The 16,055-nt window shown below is 36.8% G+C and overlaps 1 protein-coding gene across 3 annotated transcripts in view; it reads right to left on the minus strand.

Annotated features, from left to right (window-relative positions):
* Window positions 1-16,055, minus strand: part of BBX (BBX high mobility group box domain containing) — a gene marked incomplete at its 5' end in the record, with an annotated part of 91,924 nt that overhangs the window by 11,928 nt on the left and 63,941 nt on the right. Inside the window, 3 exons of one of the 3 annotated variants that reach the window (XM_079704992.1) lie at window positions 2,419-2,478; window positions 3,840-3,929; window positions 12,929-13,077. In XM_079704992.1, the coding sequence (XP_079561118.1) occupies window positions 2,419-2,478; window positions 3,840-3,929; window positions 12,929-13,077 (299 nt within the window). The remainder of the gene's footprint in view (window positions 1-2,418; window positions 2,479-3,839; window positions 3,930-12,928; window positions 13,078-16,055) is intronic. The other 2 variants (XM_079704993.1, XM_079704994.1) reach the window with 2 other exon arrangements.

The raw sequence follows: 16,055 nt of genomic DNA on the forward strand, positions 1-16,055 counted from the left end.
GGCAATCTTTTTTTTATGATCTGCAAAAATTTCAAGAAGTGGTTTAGCGATTTTGAATTTTAAAAGCATGGGGAGAATGCTTAAAATAGATTATAAGCATAGCATTTAAACCTCAGATGTGATTACTAAACACCTGAAAATTTCTAATATCTTGGGGAAAAAAAATTCAAAGCCAATTATACTCAGGGTGGTGTAAAGAAAGGATAGTGAACTTTAAGTCATCCACTTTAACAGAAGCCAGGAATGGCTAACAGCTGTGAAGCCTCAGTTGAGTCAATATTTCATTTATAGACATCAGCTCCAAACAACTCCTGCCTAACCTTTGCCCAGGATAGCCTACACATGCTAACTGTCCTGATTATGGTTTCATTTTTCTGCCCTTATATATTTATAATATCCAAGGTAAAGTTTTAATAAGCAATGATACGGACATAGGTGAGAAAGAGGATGGAGTAAAGGGCCTAGATAATTCACAAAGCACATAGTCACCACCTGAACAAGTAAATGTAGGGGATGTTATAAAAATAAATAACAAAAAAAGTCACTTTAAGTTACTGGTTAACTTCCAACCCTCAAATTGATTCCTTTCTTTCTGGCCATGTAAAATGAATTTGATTCTACACTAAAGGACATGCAATTTTCAGTGCATGTTCTCCACAGTTTTGTTCCATATACATTAATAGTAAATATAATTTAAAAACATCAACAATAATAAATATTTCCAACTAAACCCTTCGGACTGCCTAGAAGACTCAAAATTGATTTGCTTTTCTGCCCTCCAAAGGACAGAAAATTAGGGCTTCAGAATATGGTATTTTTAGTATCACACCACCCCCTCAAGATATCACAGTAATAAAATCATCAGGTGTTAGAAGGGAAATGAAATGTATAGATCATGTATTACTATGCCTTCTCATTCACTCCACCCCTAAACACACATATCTTACAACAGAGTACAAATGTGGACAGTGAATCCTAATAAGGTTAAATGGTCTGTCCTATTGAAAACTGCTAATTAGTGGCAGATCTAAGACTAGCACCCAGGTCCCCTAATTCCTACTTACTTCACCCTTGATACCACCCTGGCACATGCTATGATACCTCCTTTTATATGAAGTAGGGTTTTCATTGTTTAAAACCAAAATATTTAGAACAGTACCATTTTAAGAAAAGAGTAACATTGTCTTAAACGCCTCTTTTAGATTCCTCTAATAGTTCATCAGTGCCTTACATTTATTTTTAAAATACACAAGTGTGAATGTATGTCAATTTGGGGATGTTAGGATTTAACGCTGAGAGCAGCACAACAATTCATATTTTGTTTTGCCAGCAAAGTGCAGAAATGATACTCCATAGAGGTTGTAAATGTGAAGTAACAAGCCAGAAAAGGATGTACTGCTGGCATTTTCTATAAAAGCAAAACGACACAAAAGCAGACATGCTACTCATGTGAACTGTGCCTACCAAACAACAGAAGTTCAGGTTTATAATGAACTCAAATTTGAATATTTTTCACAAACATCTTTAAAACATGAGTATTTTTTTATAAATGACTTAGGCCACATGTGCATTTTAATTTTTTTCTCCTTTTAACAAAGAAATGAGAGTACATTTGGAAATCAAGAGAATGGACTCGTTCATCAAGTTCCCCATAAGTAAATCAAAGGGGTAATAAATCAAACGATGATTACGACGGTCCCTTCTAGTTTTCAAATGAAGTGACTCCTCATTAAGCACTACAAAAATGTTCAGCTCTTCTAAAATATCTAAACGGAAAAGAGAGCATCAGTGGGAAGAATGGAAGGATGGCTCCTTACCACCACGAAGTCAGCATTCACCTAAGGGTTCAATATTTAAGAATTAAAGTCACAAATAAATACGACGGTGGGAAATTTTGAAATAAAATCTGTACCTATAACATCATACCAGTCAACATGGGACTTTTCTTTGGCTACCATAAGCCTCAGGGACATTCCACTTGATCACAGTTAGGGGAAGTGGGAGGTGGGCTAGGAAGGAAGTTCAGGTCAGGAACCATGTCTGCAGGGCACCCACGTCCAGCAAACCGGGAGAGCCCCATGCTGCCCTATCTGACTCCCCATGAGCACCCGCCTGCAACGTGAGCTGCAATACTGAATATTTTCAGTTATGAAAACCTCTAATTTCTGGTTATTGTGGTTCAAAGCTTACAAATCCCCCTTTCACAAATTAAACTCCACAGGACACACAGCCTGACCCTTAGTAGGATCAAAAATCTATCAGTTTTGATTTGAAAATTAAAAATAACCCAATTATGAACACTCAGGTCTAATGCCGTTAGTTAAACCTATATAAATTATGCCAGTTTAAACCTACAAAACTTATGCCATTTCCAGCACAGACTACCTGAAATGATACAATGAATGTTGCTTCTTTTACCTTCTGTAGGGTGAATGGCATCCAAGAAGAGTTGCTTGTTTGACCATTTATCCCCATTTCCTAAAAAAACAACAACAGAAAAGGAAAGTGAAACTCTACCCCTAGTATAGACACATACACTACAAAAATAAGACAATACACAAAACCACTTCAATAAAAAGCATTATCACACAAATGAAGCAGAATTTTACTTCAACTATTTAAGTCTCAAAACTGCATTTGCCAACTAAAATAATTAGGTCATATAGGAAATGCATTAAAAGTAAACAAATTTGCCTTTTTAAAAATATGTTGTTGGATAATTTCTATGACTTTAATCAAGATAACCTGAAGATTGGTTAAAAGGTAAGGATAAAAGCTGACATTTTACCTAAAGAGTGATCTTTCTCCACTGGAAGCAGAGAATAAATATTAACATACAAAACAAAACTAAGAGGCTAAAGTGGAGGTGAAAATAAAACCCAAATTAAGTAAAAGGTTACACACAGGAACACAGAGGCACATATGTCTACACATGGAAGACAGCTGCATTTAAAGCCTCATTCCAGAAACACGAAAGGCTCCACATCTGGCCATGCAAGTAGGATGCAAATGGGCATCAGGCTCATGGCAGTCACGACACTAACATGCAGAAGATGCTAGAGAAAGCCTGACTTCCAGGACACATGGCTATACTGAACCAGATGGGATTTATCTTCTGTGTGAAAGAAGAATAGGAGCCTGACCTGTGAGAAGAGACAAATCTTCAGAGGAGCCCTGAAGAGGTTCAAGGGCCTATCCAGATCATAACAACGAGACAGATGCTCAGAGTAAAGGGAGGGTAGAGTGCGTATATTTCTAGTGCCCTCTGGAAATAACAGTTATGTGACTGAAGGAGGTGGGAAGAGTCTGACAAAGTATATAAATAGAAAAAAAGAAGAGAGATAGGTTACGATGTAGGAGTGGAATCCTCCTGGACAAGAATCCTCAAGTGTCAGAGAAAGTATAGCAACTTTGGGACTTTCATACGAATACGAAACTGGTAAGATTTCAGGAGGCAGGAAAATGTGGTCCTGCTATGAAGGCTGCCAAACATGAAAATAACAAGCATAGTCAAAGAAAATAAGTGGAGAAGAGCTCAAGAAGACTAAATTAGAAAATGCACCAAATACAAATAAAAAGAAGCAACTTTAGGATTCATATGGAACTCTGAAAATAGAGACAAACATGGGATTTCAGTAGGAATCCAAGTGAAGAAGATCTCTCTTTGCAATTAGCTGCAGAATCTAGAAACAATGAATGTGCCTGCGTCAGGAGCGGATGACGTTGAAGCAAGCAGAGGGGAGGTAGAGGCAAAGGCAGTGCAGTGAAGCATCACTCAAAGATGAATTCACAATGGACGTGGCCAAGAAATCTTAATGGAGGATGGAAGGCACCAATACCTTTTTCCGGAACATTAGGCTTCTCCTTTTTGTGCTTATATTTGCTGACAATTTTGTGGAATAAGTTCTTTTTCTGAGACTGGAAAGGACCTACAGACAATATTAATATAAATATATTTAAAATTCACAATGTTTCATAAAAAAATACTGTGTTTCTAAACAATTACACCCTCCCCCAGCTTGTGGAATAAGCAAACTGATTCACAAGAAATGTCATCTTGCATCTTTTCTCATCTAACTTGTGCTTAGCGCCCTTCCCTAGACTTACTAAAAAACCAGTGAGATTTTCCTTAGAAATATATTGGACAGAAGCCTCCATTAGGGCTGGGACTCCCTCAGCAGAAACTGCAGATTTAGTGACTAGAGACAGACCACACCAGTAACAGCAGAGTAGGTGTAGTCTGTAATAAAAGATTTTACTTTAGATTCCTAAATACCATGAAGGAAAGGATGGCACTGGCATTTCATCTCTCCTAAGAAACTGATTTTCACAAGGACAGCAGTTTGAAGACAACTTTCAGGTTGGCCCGACAGCTTTCTAGCCTATTCTGAGGATACTCTAGGAGGAAAAAAAGTGATTTAAAAATAGAAAAATATTTGCCAAAACTTTTTTTGGAGGGTGGCGGGGGGTAGGGGAGTGGGGAGAAGTCTCAGACTGTATCTTAGTTTTTTCACATAAAGAAAAGAGAATTGGGATTTTTCAGTCACCCATCAGAAATGCCAACAACAGCACTGACCTCCAAAAAGCAGGTTGCTTTTTACACTTTGCTGATATTCCTATGTGAAACTGACATTTTCCATAACTTCTGTTTCCTCATGTGTAAATGGATATAACAATAATGCCCAAGTCACAGGGCTGAAGGGAGAATTTAAAAATTAGAAGCTCTAGGGCTTCCCTGCTGGCACAGTGGTTGAGAGTCTGCCTGCCGATGCAGGGGACACGGGTTCGTGCCCCAGTCCGGAAGGATCCCACATGTGGCAGAGCGGCTGTGCCCGTGAGCCATGGCCGCTGAGCCTGCGCGTCCGGAGCCTGTGCTCCGCGACGGGAGAGGCCACAGTGGTGAGAGGCCCACATACCCAAAAAAAAAAAAAAAAAAAAAAAAGAAGCTCTATAAGCTGCTCCTGCTGCATCTACCCACCTGCCAGTGTCTGCATCCACATGCCCTGCCTTCCTGCCAGAGGCAAACTATCTGTGCTCCTATCTAAAGTATACAATAAAATGGTTTTTATATTCACAAATATTTGCAGCCACCATCAATTTTAGAGCATTTTTACCACCTCAAAAATAAATCCCATATTCTTTAGCTATCACCCCTCCCGATATCTGTATTCTCCCTATCCCAGACTGCCCTGGCTAGAACCTCCACTATAATGTTGGATAGAAATGGTGAGAGTGAACACCCTTGTCTTTATTCCCTATCTTAGGGGGAAAGCAACCAATCTTTCACCATTAAGCATAATGCTAGTTGTGAGGTTTCTTTTTTTTTGGTGTCTTTTATCAGGTTTAATAAGTTCCCTTTTATTTCTGAGTTTGTTGGGTGTGAATCGTGAAAAGGTGTTGAATTTTGTCAAATGCTTTTTCTACATTTTCTACATCTATTGAGATGATCCTGTGGATTTTTCTTTGTTGTTGTTTTACTGATATGGTAAATTACATCAACTGATTTTTGGATGTTAAACCAACCCTGCATTCCTGGGGTAAAATACCAATTGGTCACAGTATATAATTCTTCCTACATCAATTCAGTTTGTTAGTATTTTGTTAAGGATTTCTGTGTCCATATCTGTTAGAGATAGTGGTCTGTAATTTTTCTTTTTTGTGATGTGTTTGTCTAGTTTTGACATTAGTATAATACTGGCCTCACAGAATGAGTTGGGAAGTGTTCCCTCCTCTTCCAATGTTATGGACAAGCCTGTGAAAAACTGGTATTAATTCTTTAAGTGTTTGGAAGAATTCAGTGGTGAAGCCATCTGGGTCTGGTACTTTTTCGATTACTAAATTCAATCTTCACACTAGCTATAGGTCTATTCAGATTGTCTACTTCTTCTTACGTCAGTTTTGGTAGTTTGTGTCTTTCTAGTAATTGTCTGTTTCATGTAGGTTATCTAATTTACCGGCATATAACTGTTCATAGTATTCCTTTATAATCCTTTCCAGTTTTGTAAGGTCGGCAATAATGGCCCCTATTTCATTTCTGATTCTAATGATTTGAGTCTTCTTTTTTCCTTGGTCAGTCTAGCTAAACATTTTTATCAAATTTGTTGTTCTTTTCAAAGAATTAGCTTTTGGTTTTAATGATTTTCTCTATTGTTTTCCTATTCTTTAATTAATTTCATTTCATTAATCTCCTCTCTGAATCTTTATTATTTCTTTTCTTCTACTTCCTTTAGTTTGTTCTTCTAACAGTGTCTCAAGACAGGTTATGTTATTGATTTGAGATCTTTCTTCTTTCTTAATATATGCATTTACACCTATAAATTCCCCTCTAAGCAATGCTCTGGCTGTATCCTACAAATTTTAGTATGCTGTGTTTTCATTTTATTCATCTCAAGGTATTTTCATATTTCCCTATTGATTTCTTTTTTGACTTACTGGTTATTTAGAGTGTGTTGCTTAATTTCCACATATTTTTGAGTTTTCTACATTTTTTCCTGCTGTTCATTTTTAATTTCATTCCACTGTGGTCAGAAAACATAATTTGAATTATTTCAATCCTTTTAAATTTACTGGTTTGTTAAATGTCCCAGCATACTGTGTATTCTGGAGACTGTTCCATGTCCACCTGAGAAAAATGTATATGATGCTATTGTTGGGTGGAGCATTCTATATATATCTGTTAGGTCTAGCTGTTGTATAATGTTCAAGTCTTCTCCTTCTTTGTTGATATTTGGCCTTCTTGTTCTATCAAAACTGTTCTTTTTTCCATATCATTGCTCACCTTCTGATACATTATATACTTTTCTTATTGTTTAGGCTTGTTTATTCCTGGTAGTCCCACTAAAATGTAACCTCCTTGGCAGCAGTGTTCTTTGTTTTCATTCACAGATATATTCTACATGCCTAGAGTGGTGCTTAACACATGACTGATTCTCAACAATACTGTTGCATGCCCAAATAAAGCTCTTAAAACACTGATGGCATCAATAAAGAGCTCAAGAAATGACAGTTTTTGCTATTATTACTGATAACATAAAGGTGTACAAGTGTTTTTTGATGACTACACCAAGTTATCCTTCTAAATAACCAATAGCAAATACTTCTGAATTGGGTGGTGGTGATCTGAAATGGAAACAGAAAACACTTCTTATTTGTTTGTTTTGGGGGGTGGGGGGGGAGTGAGCAAAAAGGGAAAGAAAATAAATTTAACAAATACAAAGAAAATATATCATGTATACAATCTACACTAATATTATAGGTATTCTCTATAGTCCATTTGCAATTACTCCTATGTAGTTTATACAATCCAGGAAACTGCAGGCCAGTGCACATGAATGACAGATACATGGGTGATCACAGAAAACAGAAGAAGAAAGCAGAAAAACAATTTTGAGACTTCTCAGGACCATAAGGATCCTAGTGATTTACCCATAGGAAAATAATTTAATAATAATAAGCTATTGCCTCACAGGGAGAATGATTTCTGTGTTCATCACTGTGTATGAGGACAATGGGATAAGGAAGTAGTTCACAGAAGCAAACTGATTTGATGTATGGAATGGGTTAAGAAAGAAGAATAGAATACGTATCTTCAGACCAAACCATACTCAGACAAATCTAAAAAGTATAATTTAAGGACAAAACTAAATATAGAGCTTGCCAATTTTAACATAAAAAAAGAACATCCAGGGTGGTTTAGTACATAGAAGAGCTCCTGTAAACTTATATTTTTAAAACTCCTTGCTGCTAGCCATCCCCAAACTATAACTATAAAACAAATCTAAGCAAATGACAAGTTCAGATAAAAAAGAAAGTGACAAACTTGAAGGAGTAATAGATAAGATATGATGGTATTCACTGAAAAGCAGTAATTTTAGAGTCAAGAAGTGAACAATTTGATTCCTGCCCACCAGTATGGTACATATGTTTGGTATTTTGTTCAAGGAAAATAAAGTCAAAGTTTGTAATAAATAGCACATATACTACTATTTTTTCCGTAGTTAATTATTCAATTGACATAGAAATGTCCATGGAGGGAAAAGGTAGGAAGTCAAAAGCAGAGAAAAGAGTTTTAGAAGGAATCATTCAGAAAGCAAAGAAATGGCAACTGTCTTTCACTAAAACACCATCTCATGTTTCCATGTCATCTCATCTCCTCGTCTTCCTACCAAATTTCTTGAAAGACTGTATCAGCTTCCACTTCCTTATGACAAAATCACCTGTTGCTGGCATATAAACTAGCTTAGGACTCCACTTACATTTTTGGGCTGGATGACCTATGTTTTGAAGGTATCAATCTCTTTGGCACCCCAACTTCACAGCTGGGTAGAAAATAGCAGAGACAAACCACAATCTGAGAGGGTAAGAGGGGTGCCATAGAGACATTAACAATAACTTTTCCAAAACATTAATGTTGTTCATGGTTTGCTGAAAAATGGACATGTTTCAGCTGAGAAGTGTAGTGACATAGGAGCCATTTCAGTATCAGCATGGTATGAAAACTTTTCAAGGTCAGCAAGTAAGGTGAATTAAGTGAACCTTGCTCTGGAGAACTATTATAGGAAACAAGTGTTCGGCATAACTAGAATGGTGGTGGCTTAATGTCCAGTTTCTATAGTTTCATGTTTTTAAGCTATAAAAAGGGATGAAGGTTTATTCTAAGACTAGGCTGTCATTTCTGTAATGAACACATAAGTGATGAATGACCAGCGTATCAACAAATTCCTTTGCAATAATTTATAGCAGAGCTTCCCTGGTGGCCTAGTGGTTAAGAATCTGCCTGCCAATGCAGAGGACACGGGTTCGAGCTCTGGTCCGGGAAGATTCCACATGCCGGGGAGCAACTAAGCCCATGTGCCACAACTACTGAGCCTGCGCTCTAGAGCCCGTGCTCTGCAGCAAGAGAAGCCACCGCAATGAGAAGGCCGTGCACCGCAACGAAGAGTAGCCCCTGTTCACTGCAACTAGAGAAAGCCCACGCGCAGCAACAAAGACCCAACGCAGTCCAAAATAAATAAATAAATAAATAAAATTTATTTAAAAAAATAATTTATACCAAAGTGCTCCCAGCTGCTGGGCACATGAATCTGTGGACTGGAGTATGTTCAAGTAAACCAGCCACAATCAAGTTAGGATTCACTGAGGGGAAGGGGCCACCTTAGTGCACTAGACAATACATGCCTTGTTTAAAAAAAAAACCTCAGGATTATACTAGGTATACCTTTTATACAAGCAAATGTGCTGTCACCATGTTCAAGAAAATGTCTGGTGGCAGTGAAGACTCTCAAACAGTTACACGGCGAAAAACAGAGTTCTGCCCAACCTGGAAGCTATCACTTCCTGATAGGAAAGGATGGCCTGGCTTTCATCACATTTCAGCTCTTGAGCACAGAAAGTATCCTCAGGTTGGCTCAAACCCAAACAGGGGTTTCTGTCCTCAATCTTTTATTTTGTAAACCTGCTTCTTTTATCCCACTGTGGTTTTTTAAAATCTCAAATCCTTAACCATTTGAAATTTCAATCTTGCAGTGTAAGTGTGAATTGGAAAAAAAATGAGAAAGACCAACAGTATGTTTGTTAATGGGCTAAAAAACAATATGAAATGATAAAGAGATAAGGGAGGAGAAAGTAAGTCAAGGGTCAAGCTCAGGCATAATTTAAACACTCTAAATTGAACTCAATTAACTTTTTCTCCATGACCCTACTTTGCTTGAAAATTACTATTTTACAGAGCCCTCCGACTTCTGACACTTTTGTAAAAAGTGCTTCATACATTAAGAGTAAATAAACACTTAAAATAATGTGTCAAAACAAACCTCTTAAGAAGTTACAATTACATTTAGATTTATAATTCAAAGCCTTCATTTGAATATATATAAGTAACTGTGGGAGAGAAACCAGAAAACACTATAGGAATGGGCTGCTTCAGCTGACCTGCACTGTGAGTTAGATGGATTATAATTTCCTGGATAATTTGTTCTTAGAAGCAAAGGGAAATTCTACTCCTAAATCATCTATATACTAAGCCTACTATAATGTAGTCTGAGCCTCGTTGGAGGAAGGTGACAATTATTTTCATCCCTTTTTATTGTAAAGTTTCTGACAAGACCTATTACATAGACATAAGGGACAGGGCAGAGATAGTGGAGGGGGCAATGGAAAAGGGGAAGACTACTTAGAAATACAAATATAAATAAGAAGACCACTGGAAAAACAGAATTGTAAGCCCAAGCAGGTGCTATGATTTTGAGATATGTAACTATATAAATGCATACATAATCATTTTCCTCTAGAAATTACATTTCATAAAAATTCTATACATATAACCTGGAGGAGCTAAAAAAGTACCTAGTATAAGGCAGGGAAAAAATGTAATAAGTAAAAAAAAAAAAAAAAAAAAAAAAAAAAAAAAATGTAATAAGTGTTGAATAACAAATATAGGAGAAAATAAAATACAGACAAATGGCAAACTGTTGGAGAAAAAATGGGGTTTCCTATGAACACTCGCTCCTTTACTAAAGAACTAATGATCTCACTCACAATGTTTGCTTTGAACGATTCATTATGTAAAGATGCAAAGGGTCTAGACTCTAAGAAAACAATCTGCTCTATCCTCTAAAGATCAGGCAATTACAGCACAGCTGGTATGATAATTTCATTAATAACTTGTAGGATAGTACACTGGAGCTGCTAATGCCAAATTACAATCAGCCACAAATACTATTTCTTTAGTTTGCTAAATAGAGAATATATTATTTAATTTCTGCTTTATTTTAATCGCATTTTGCTCCACAAGTCGGAATGCAGAGCAAAATCTAAAGCCCTGACAGACCTCCTACCTATGTAATTACTGATATACTGTATAAGAACCAGGGACTTTGTGGCTTGAGAGGCATAGTGGAAGAGTTAAGGTGATATTGTATAAAGTATAATCCAAAATTCCAAAAAGCTACTTCATAGCAAAAGAAATACTGTTAATCTCAGCTGGGAGAGGAAAAACATATAACAGACAACCAAGACCCAAGAGAAGGTCTCGTGAAAATACATTCTAACTTCAGGGTTTTATAGCTTTACAAAGATAAATCTATTGTTACTGTCCCTCAAGGATAATTCAGCCAACTTCAGAGCTCTAAAATGAATGTCTCCAACTGCATGGAGTGGAGGAAGAGAATACATCCTGCACAGCAATCAGTTAAGTTCCATTTTATTAGCTTGTCAGGTATTTATCAGCAACTTTAAATCCAAGAATTATGGGGCTGATGATACCTGGCATCTTTGGGCCCATGGACTACTTTACCTATTCCTAAATATCTCTAGGGCACAAGGACTGTCATTTCACTTGGCAATCTATTGCAGTGCTCAGCTACCTACCTGTCAACAAGCTGCTTTATGTCTTTCCTACCTATCTTGGGAGATCTCAGAACAACCCTATTTTATTTTCCCAGATGAGCAGACTTGGTGATGCAATGTTTCTTTTTTAGTTCTTTATGCACTAGACTTGTTTTTATTAACCACAGCAGAAATCCAAGCTCATTCTAAAATCACTTTTACATTCTTCCCTGCCTTTAATCATGAAGGGAGAATATTTTTCAACCTTTCAGATTCATCCTGAGATAGAGGTCTCCTCAGTTGTTTCAATTCCAGTGTACAATGGGTGTTTTAGGTCTTGAGGGAAAAAGGTTCAGGTTTCTTCAGAAATAATTTTTCCCTAGATATATATACCTTATATACTTCCCCAAATCCATGAAATTATATACCCTCATTAACATTTATCTTTGATCATTATCCATGATTGCTAGATTTGGGCAAGATTTATGTAAAGATATATGTCATCATTTATCCATCTATCCAACAAAAATACACACACTCAAAAGAATTAATCTGATTTGCCATAAAGCAAGAAACAGGTAGCCTCTTTCACAGGGTAATTATGAGAAATCTATCAAATCCTGCTCAGAATTTGATCCTGGAAACAACAAAACCTTGGCCACACTAGTTCTTCATCTCTCCATTCACTACCCTTATAGGAGAGCTACCAAATGAAGTCTTTCACATCTGTATGGAAAACTAGAGGTATATTTGCCCATCAACCTTTAGAGCTAAAGTAAAATCAGAAGACGAGTTTCTCACTGGGAGCAATACTGTCATTTAGGGTAGGACAATTCTTCATTGTACTTGAATGTCCTGAGTGGGTGTGGATGTTTAGAACCCCAGCCCCTGCCCCACAAATGTAATGGTGGTCCCAGGTGTTGAGACCACTGAAAAGGCACCCCCCACTCTTTAAAACCCCTCTAGGGACTACAGTGCTGCCCCTAATGAGTGCTGAGATCCACCCAAGTCACACTGATAATTTAAAAAGCTTCCTTGATATACACAGAGGAGAATCTGATATTCTCGAAAACACAGCATTTTTCTAAATTTAACGAAACCAATACAAATTATATTGCCGGAGTATTACAGGGATTTTTATTTTCATTTGATTCACACTGCCAGTAAAGAATAGAGTCTCCCTATTAGGTGAATGGAAGGATTTCACTGCCCCAGAGTCCAACCTGTTGCAGACAGACAGGGAACAGAAGAATTAGGCTCAGCCAGCAGTTTCTGCTCAAGAGAAGCTCAACATTCCCAATCTGAATTCTGGAGAGCAGGAGGTCGAAGACCATGTATAACACTTTCAAAAGAGCTACACACTTATGGGCAAATGTATGGGGCTGAGATGCCAAAGGACAAGGGCTGAAGAGACTTAGGAAGGAAAGAAGAGGGAGAGAAGTAAGGCAGGAACCAAGATAATCTTGGAAAGAAACCTGAAATTCCAACTCACTGCTCCAACTGTAAACCCAGTTACATTATCTAAAAGGGAGCTGCAGACGCTGAGAAGAGGCTTCAGTTAGATTCTGACCACACTGCAGGAAAAGTACAGCACACATCTAACCTTTGCTGGTTTTAGTCGGTTCTGAGGACATATTTCCAGTCTTCTTCTTTTTTCTTGGGACAGGTACACATTTCCGGTCAAATGTAACAGGACTATACTGAGGGAGGCTGTTGAATTTCTTTTCAAATTCTTCATCCAGCTTTGCTGAGCTAATAAAAGAGGGGAGGGGATAGAATCAATCAGCACATGATGTAAATATTTAAACAGAAAATGATCTAAGATATATTTTAAGATATTCCATTTGAAAATGGGGTCCCTAAGAATTAGGGCATTATTAATAAATTCTGTGCAAGGACAAAAAACATCTTTTCAGAAATGTTTGAGATTTACCAACACAATCTTCTTCATAAACTCACACAACAGGTTATTATCTTAGAAAAGTAGAAACATTATATAAAAATAGCAGAATATTTTTAAGTGGAGAATTCGCTGTTCTTTCCATTGGCATGGGAATTTTTCATTAAGTTCAATACAAAGCATATTCCAGCCAGACAAGTTTCTCATTCTAAAGATTCTTGTGTGTGTGTGTATGCAAGCTTACTGATAGTATGGTATATTGGTAATTTTGTAAGCTTAATTTAAAAAAATTATTGACTAGTACGTGATTAAAATATACACACACAAAGAAAATGCAAAACAAATATTCTGAATATTAGAAAAAAATTCTGGGCAGTTGACCAGGATGAGGACAAGACACTCAATGAGAAAAGTAAAGCCAGTTTTCAAAGAACACAACTGGCAGAGAGGCAACATTGCTTTAACGCAAATCACAAATGACTTCATAAATGCCACCAGCAAGCCACCAGCAAAGTTGGGAAATCCTTGGGTTGCTTTTGACTGTCTCTAAGTCCCCCTCACAGCAATGGCAGTATGCCTGCTGGATCCTAGGCTAGCTGCTGGCTTTCATTTATAGTGAGACTTATTAGCTAAGATGCAACCCAAACAGATGGGAGAACTGCTGTGCTTGGTAGATGGAAAATGGAAAGCGTACTGAGAAGAGAGCAGCTTTGAGTACCAACTTACAAGAAGTTAACGTGTTAGGCCGCTACCTGAGGGATGTCCTTGAGGTGTGTCCACTTAAGACTATTCTCAGTTTTGGAGCAATGTACAGGAATTGGGAGCAGAGATAAGACAGTCAGATGACCATCAGAATGGCCAGCTGAAAAAGGCCACTACTAAGTTCTAACAAAGCAGTGAAGGTTGGTGGGTGGGAGTGATGTTCCTCCCTTAATAAAACTGTCTTTTCTCATTTCAGTTAATAAATATTTATACTAATGGAAAATCAGATACTATCTGATACTAATCAGATGCTGTCAGAAAGCTATCTATAAGTCGTAAATTTTTCAGATACTCTGGATAACCAAAAGAAAAATACGAAAATGCAAGCTGTAACTCCTTAGGTCCCTTCTTTTTTCAACTAGAATAATTACCTATGTTTTTCGTGGAGAAGTCTATAAAAGTAGAACTGCCAATACTGAGTGAATTTTCCTTGGCTATAGTTAACTAAACAGGTAGCACATTTTCTGCGATAAAAAGGTTTAAAATACTCATTTAGAAATCTCAGAGAAGACTGACAGGATCTGGCATTTTTCACTGCTCATGAACTACGTTGGCATGTTCCAAACAAAGCAAACCCAGATAGTCTGATTCTGATAGGCCAATATTTAAAGAAGGGAGAGGAGGAAAGATCAGAGTTTTATCACCGATTTAGCCTGTAGAAAACAACACTACCAGTTAAATACATGTGGCTTCCTTAGAAATGATTAAAACAAACAAAAACACCCCACACCCCAATCTCTTTTCAGGAACAGATTTTCAAAAGATTGTTTCACTCTTCTTGTTCCTCAAAGAAGACTGGTAAAAATATCTCTCTCATAGCTTCAGCAGTTTCGAATGGAAGCACCAGAGAACTTTCTGCTGGGGAGCCTTCATGCCTGCTGAATTCCCCTGGCCTTCATACTGTCTGCAACAAGACCTGCTTCTTTCTCAGTTTGTAGACCCACAGGGCACTGGTAGTTCCAGGAGATATAGAGCACTGGTCCTGATGCTCGATTGTCACTTTTTAAGAAAATCGTGCAAATACTTTTGTATTTGACAATGACAAATGTGAGGATTTTCATGTCATTCTTTAAGCATAATGTCAGCAAAACTAATTGAACTACTTTGGACTTTTAAAAACATTAGAAACAAAATATATAAAATTATAAATATATCATCTCGATATAAATAATATTGAGGAATCATCGTCACATGAAATAATTTCCACCCTCCCACTGTATGATGAGGACCTTAAGATTAACCAGACCTTAAAGCACTGTAATGCCCAGTTGAAAAAATACACTATCCCACAAAGAGAAATGCAAATATTTATGGATAAACCAAATATAATACTCCCAAATGCACAAAATTTGCATGCCTCTAACATACTTATGAAAAATATGGAAAATATATTAAAATGTACTTATTTCTAGTCAATGTATTCTTTCAAATCGGGCTAATGAGAAATCTCAAAGGATTTTTAAAGCAGTACAACTGAATATACAGATGATTTCTTCACCAATATAAAGTACTGAATCTCCTAACTAACAAAATGCTTTCTGTTAAGATTGGTATTAGGAGTCTGTTTTATATAATAAAAAATGAAATAATTCTTAATGATTTTATCTTGATGTATGCTCCTTCTTGATACTGCATTTTAATACATAATTAGTTGCTGAATATTCTCTGTATCAAGAGAATACTTAATCTAATACTTTAATCTCAGAGCATTAGAATATGGTTTACACAAAACAAAGTCAGAGGTAGAAACATAATTTAATCTACATTTTCAGCTGTCATTATTTTATAAACATGTACATAACCTTCAGAAATATTAAATGAAGTACATACAGTATGTAAAATTAGCAAAGTATAAACATACTTATATAATATCCATCATAAACTTCAGATGAGAAATGCATCCTGGAGATGCATTGTAAATGTAAAAACATATACAATGTAACGCCACTAATACAAGGTGGACCTCCATTCAAACTCAGGTCTAAGTCTAAAATCTACACATTTTGTACTATACTTAAAACATGAATGACACTATCACTCACACAACCATGCTAACAGCAGGAATCAT

Source organism: Hyperoodon ampullatus (genome assembly GCF_949752795.1).
Source record: "Hyperoodon ampullatus genome assembly, chromosome: 5".
NCBI classification, from domain to species: domain Eukaryota; kingdom Metazoa; phylum Chordata; class Mammalia; order Artiodactyla; family Ziphiidae; genus Hyperoodon; species Hyperoodon ampullatus.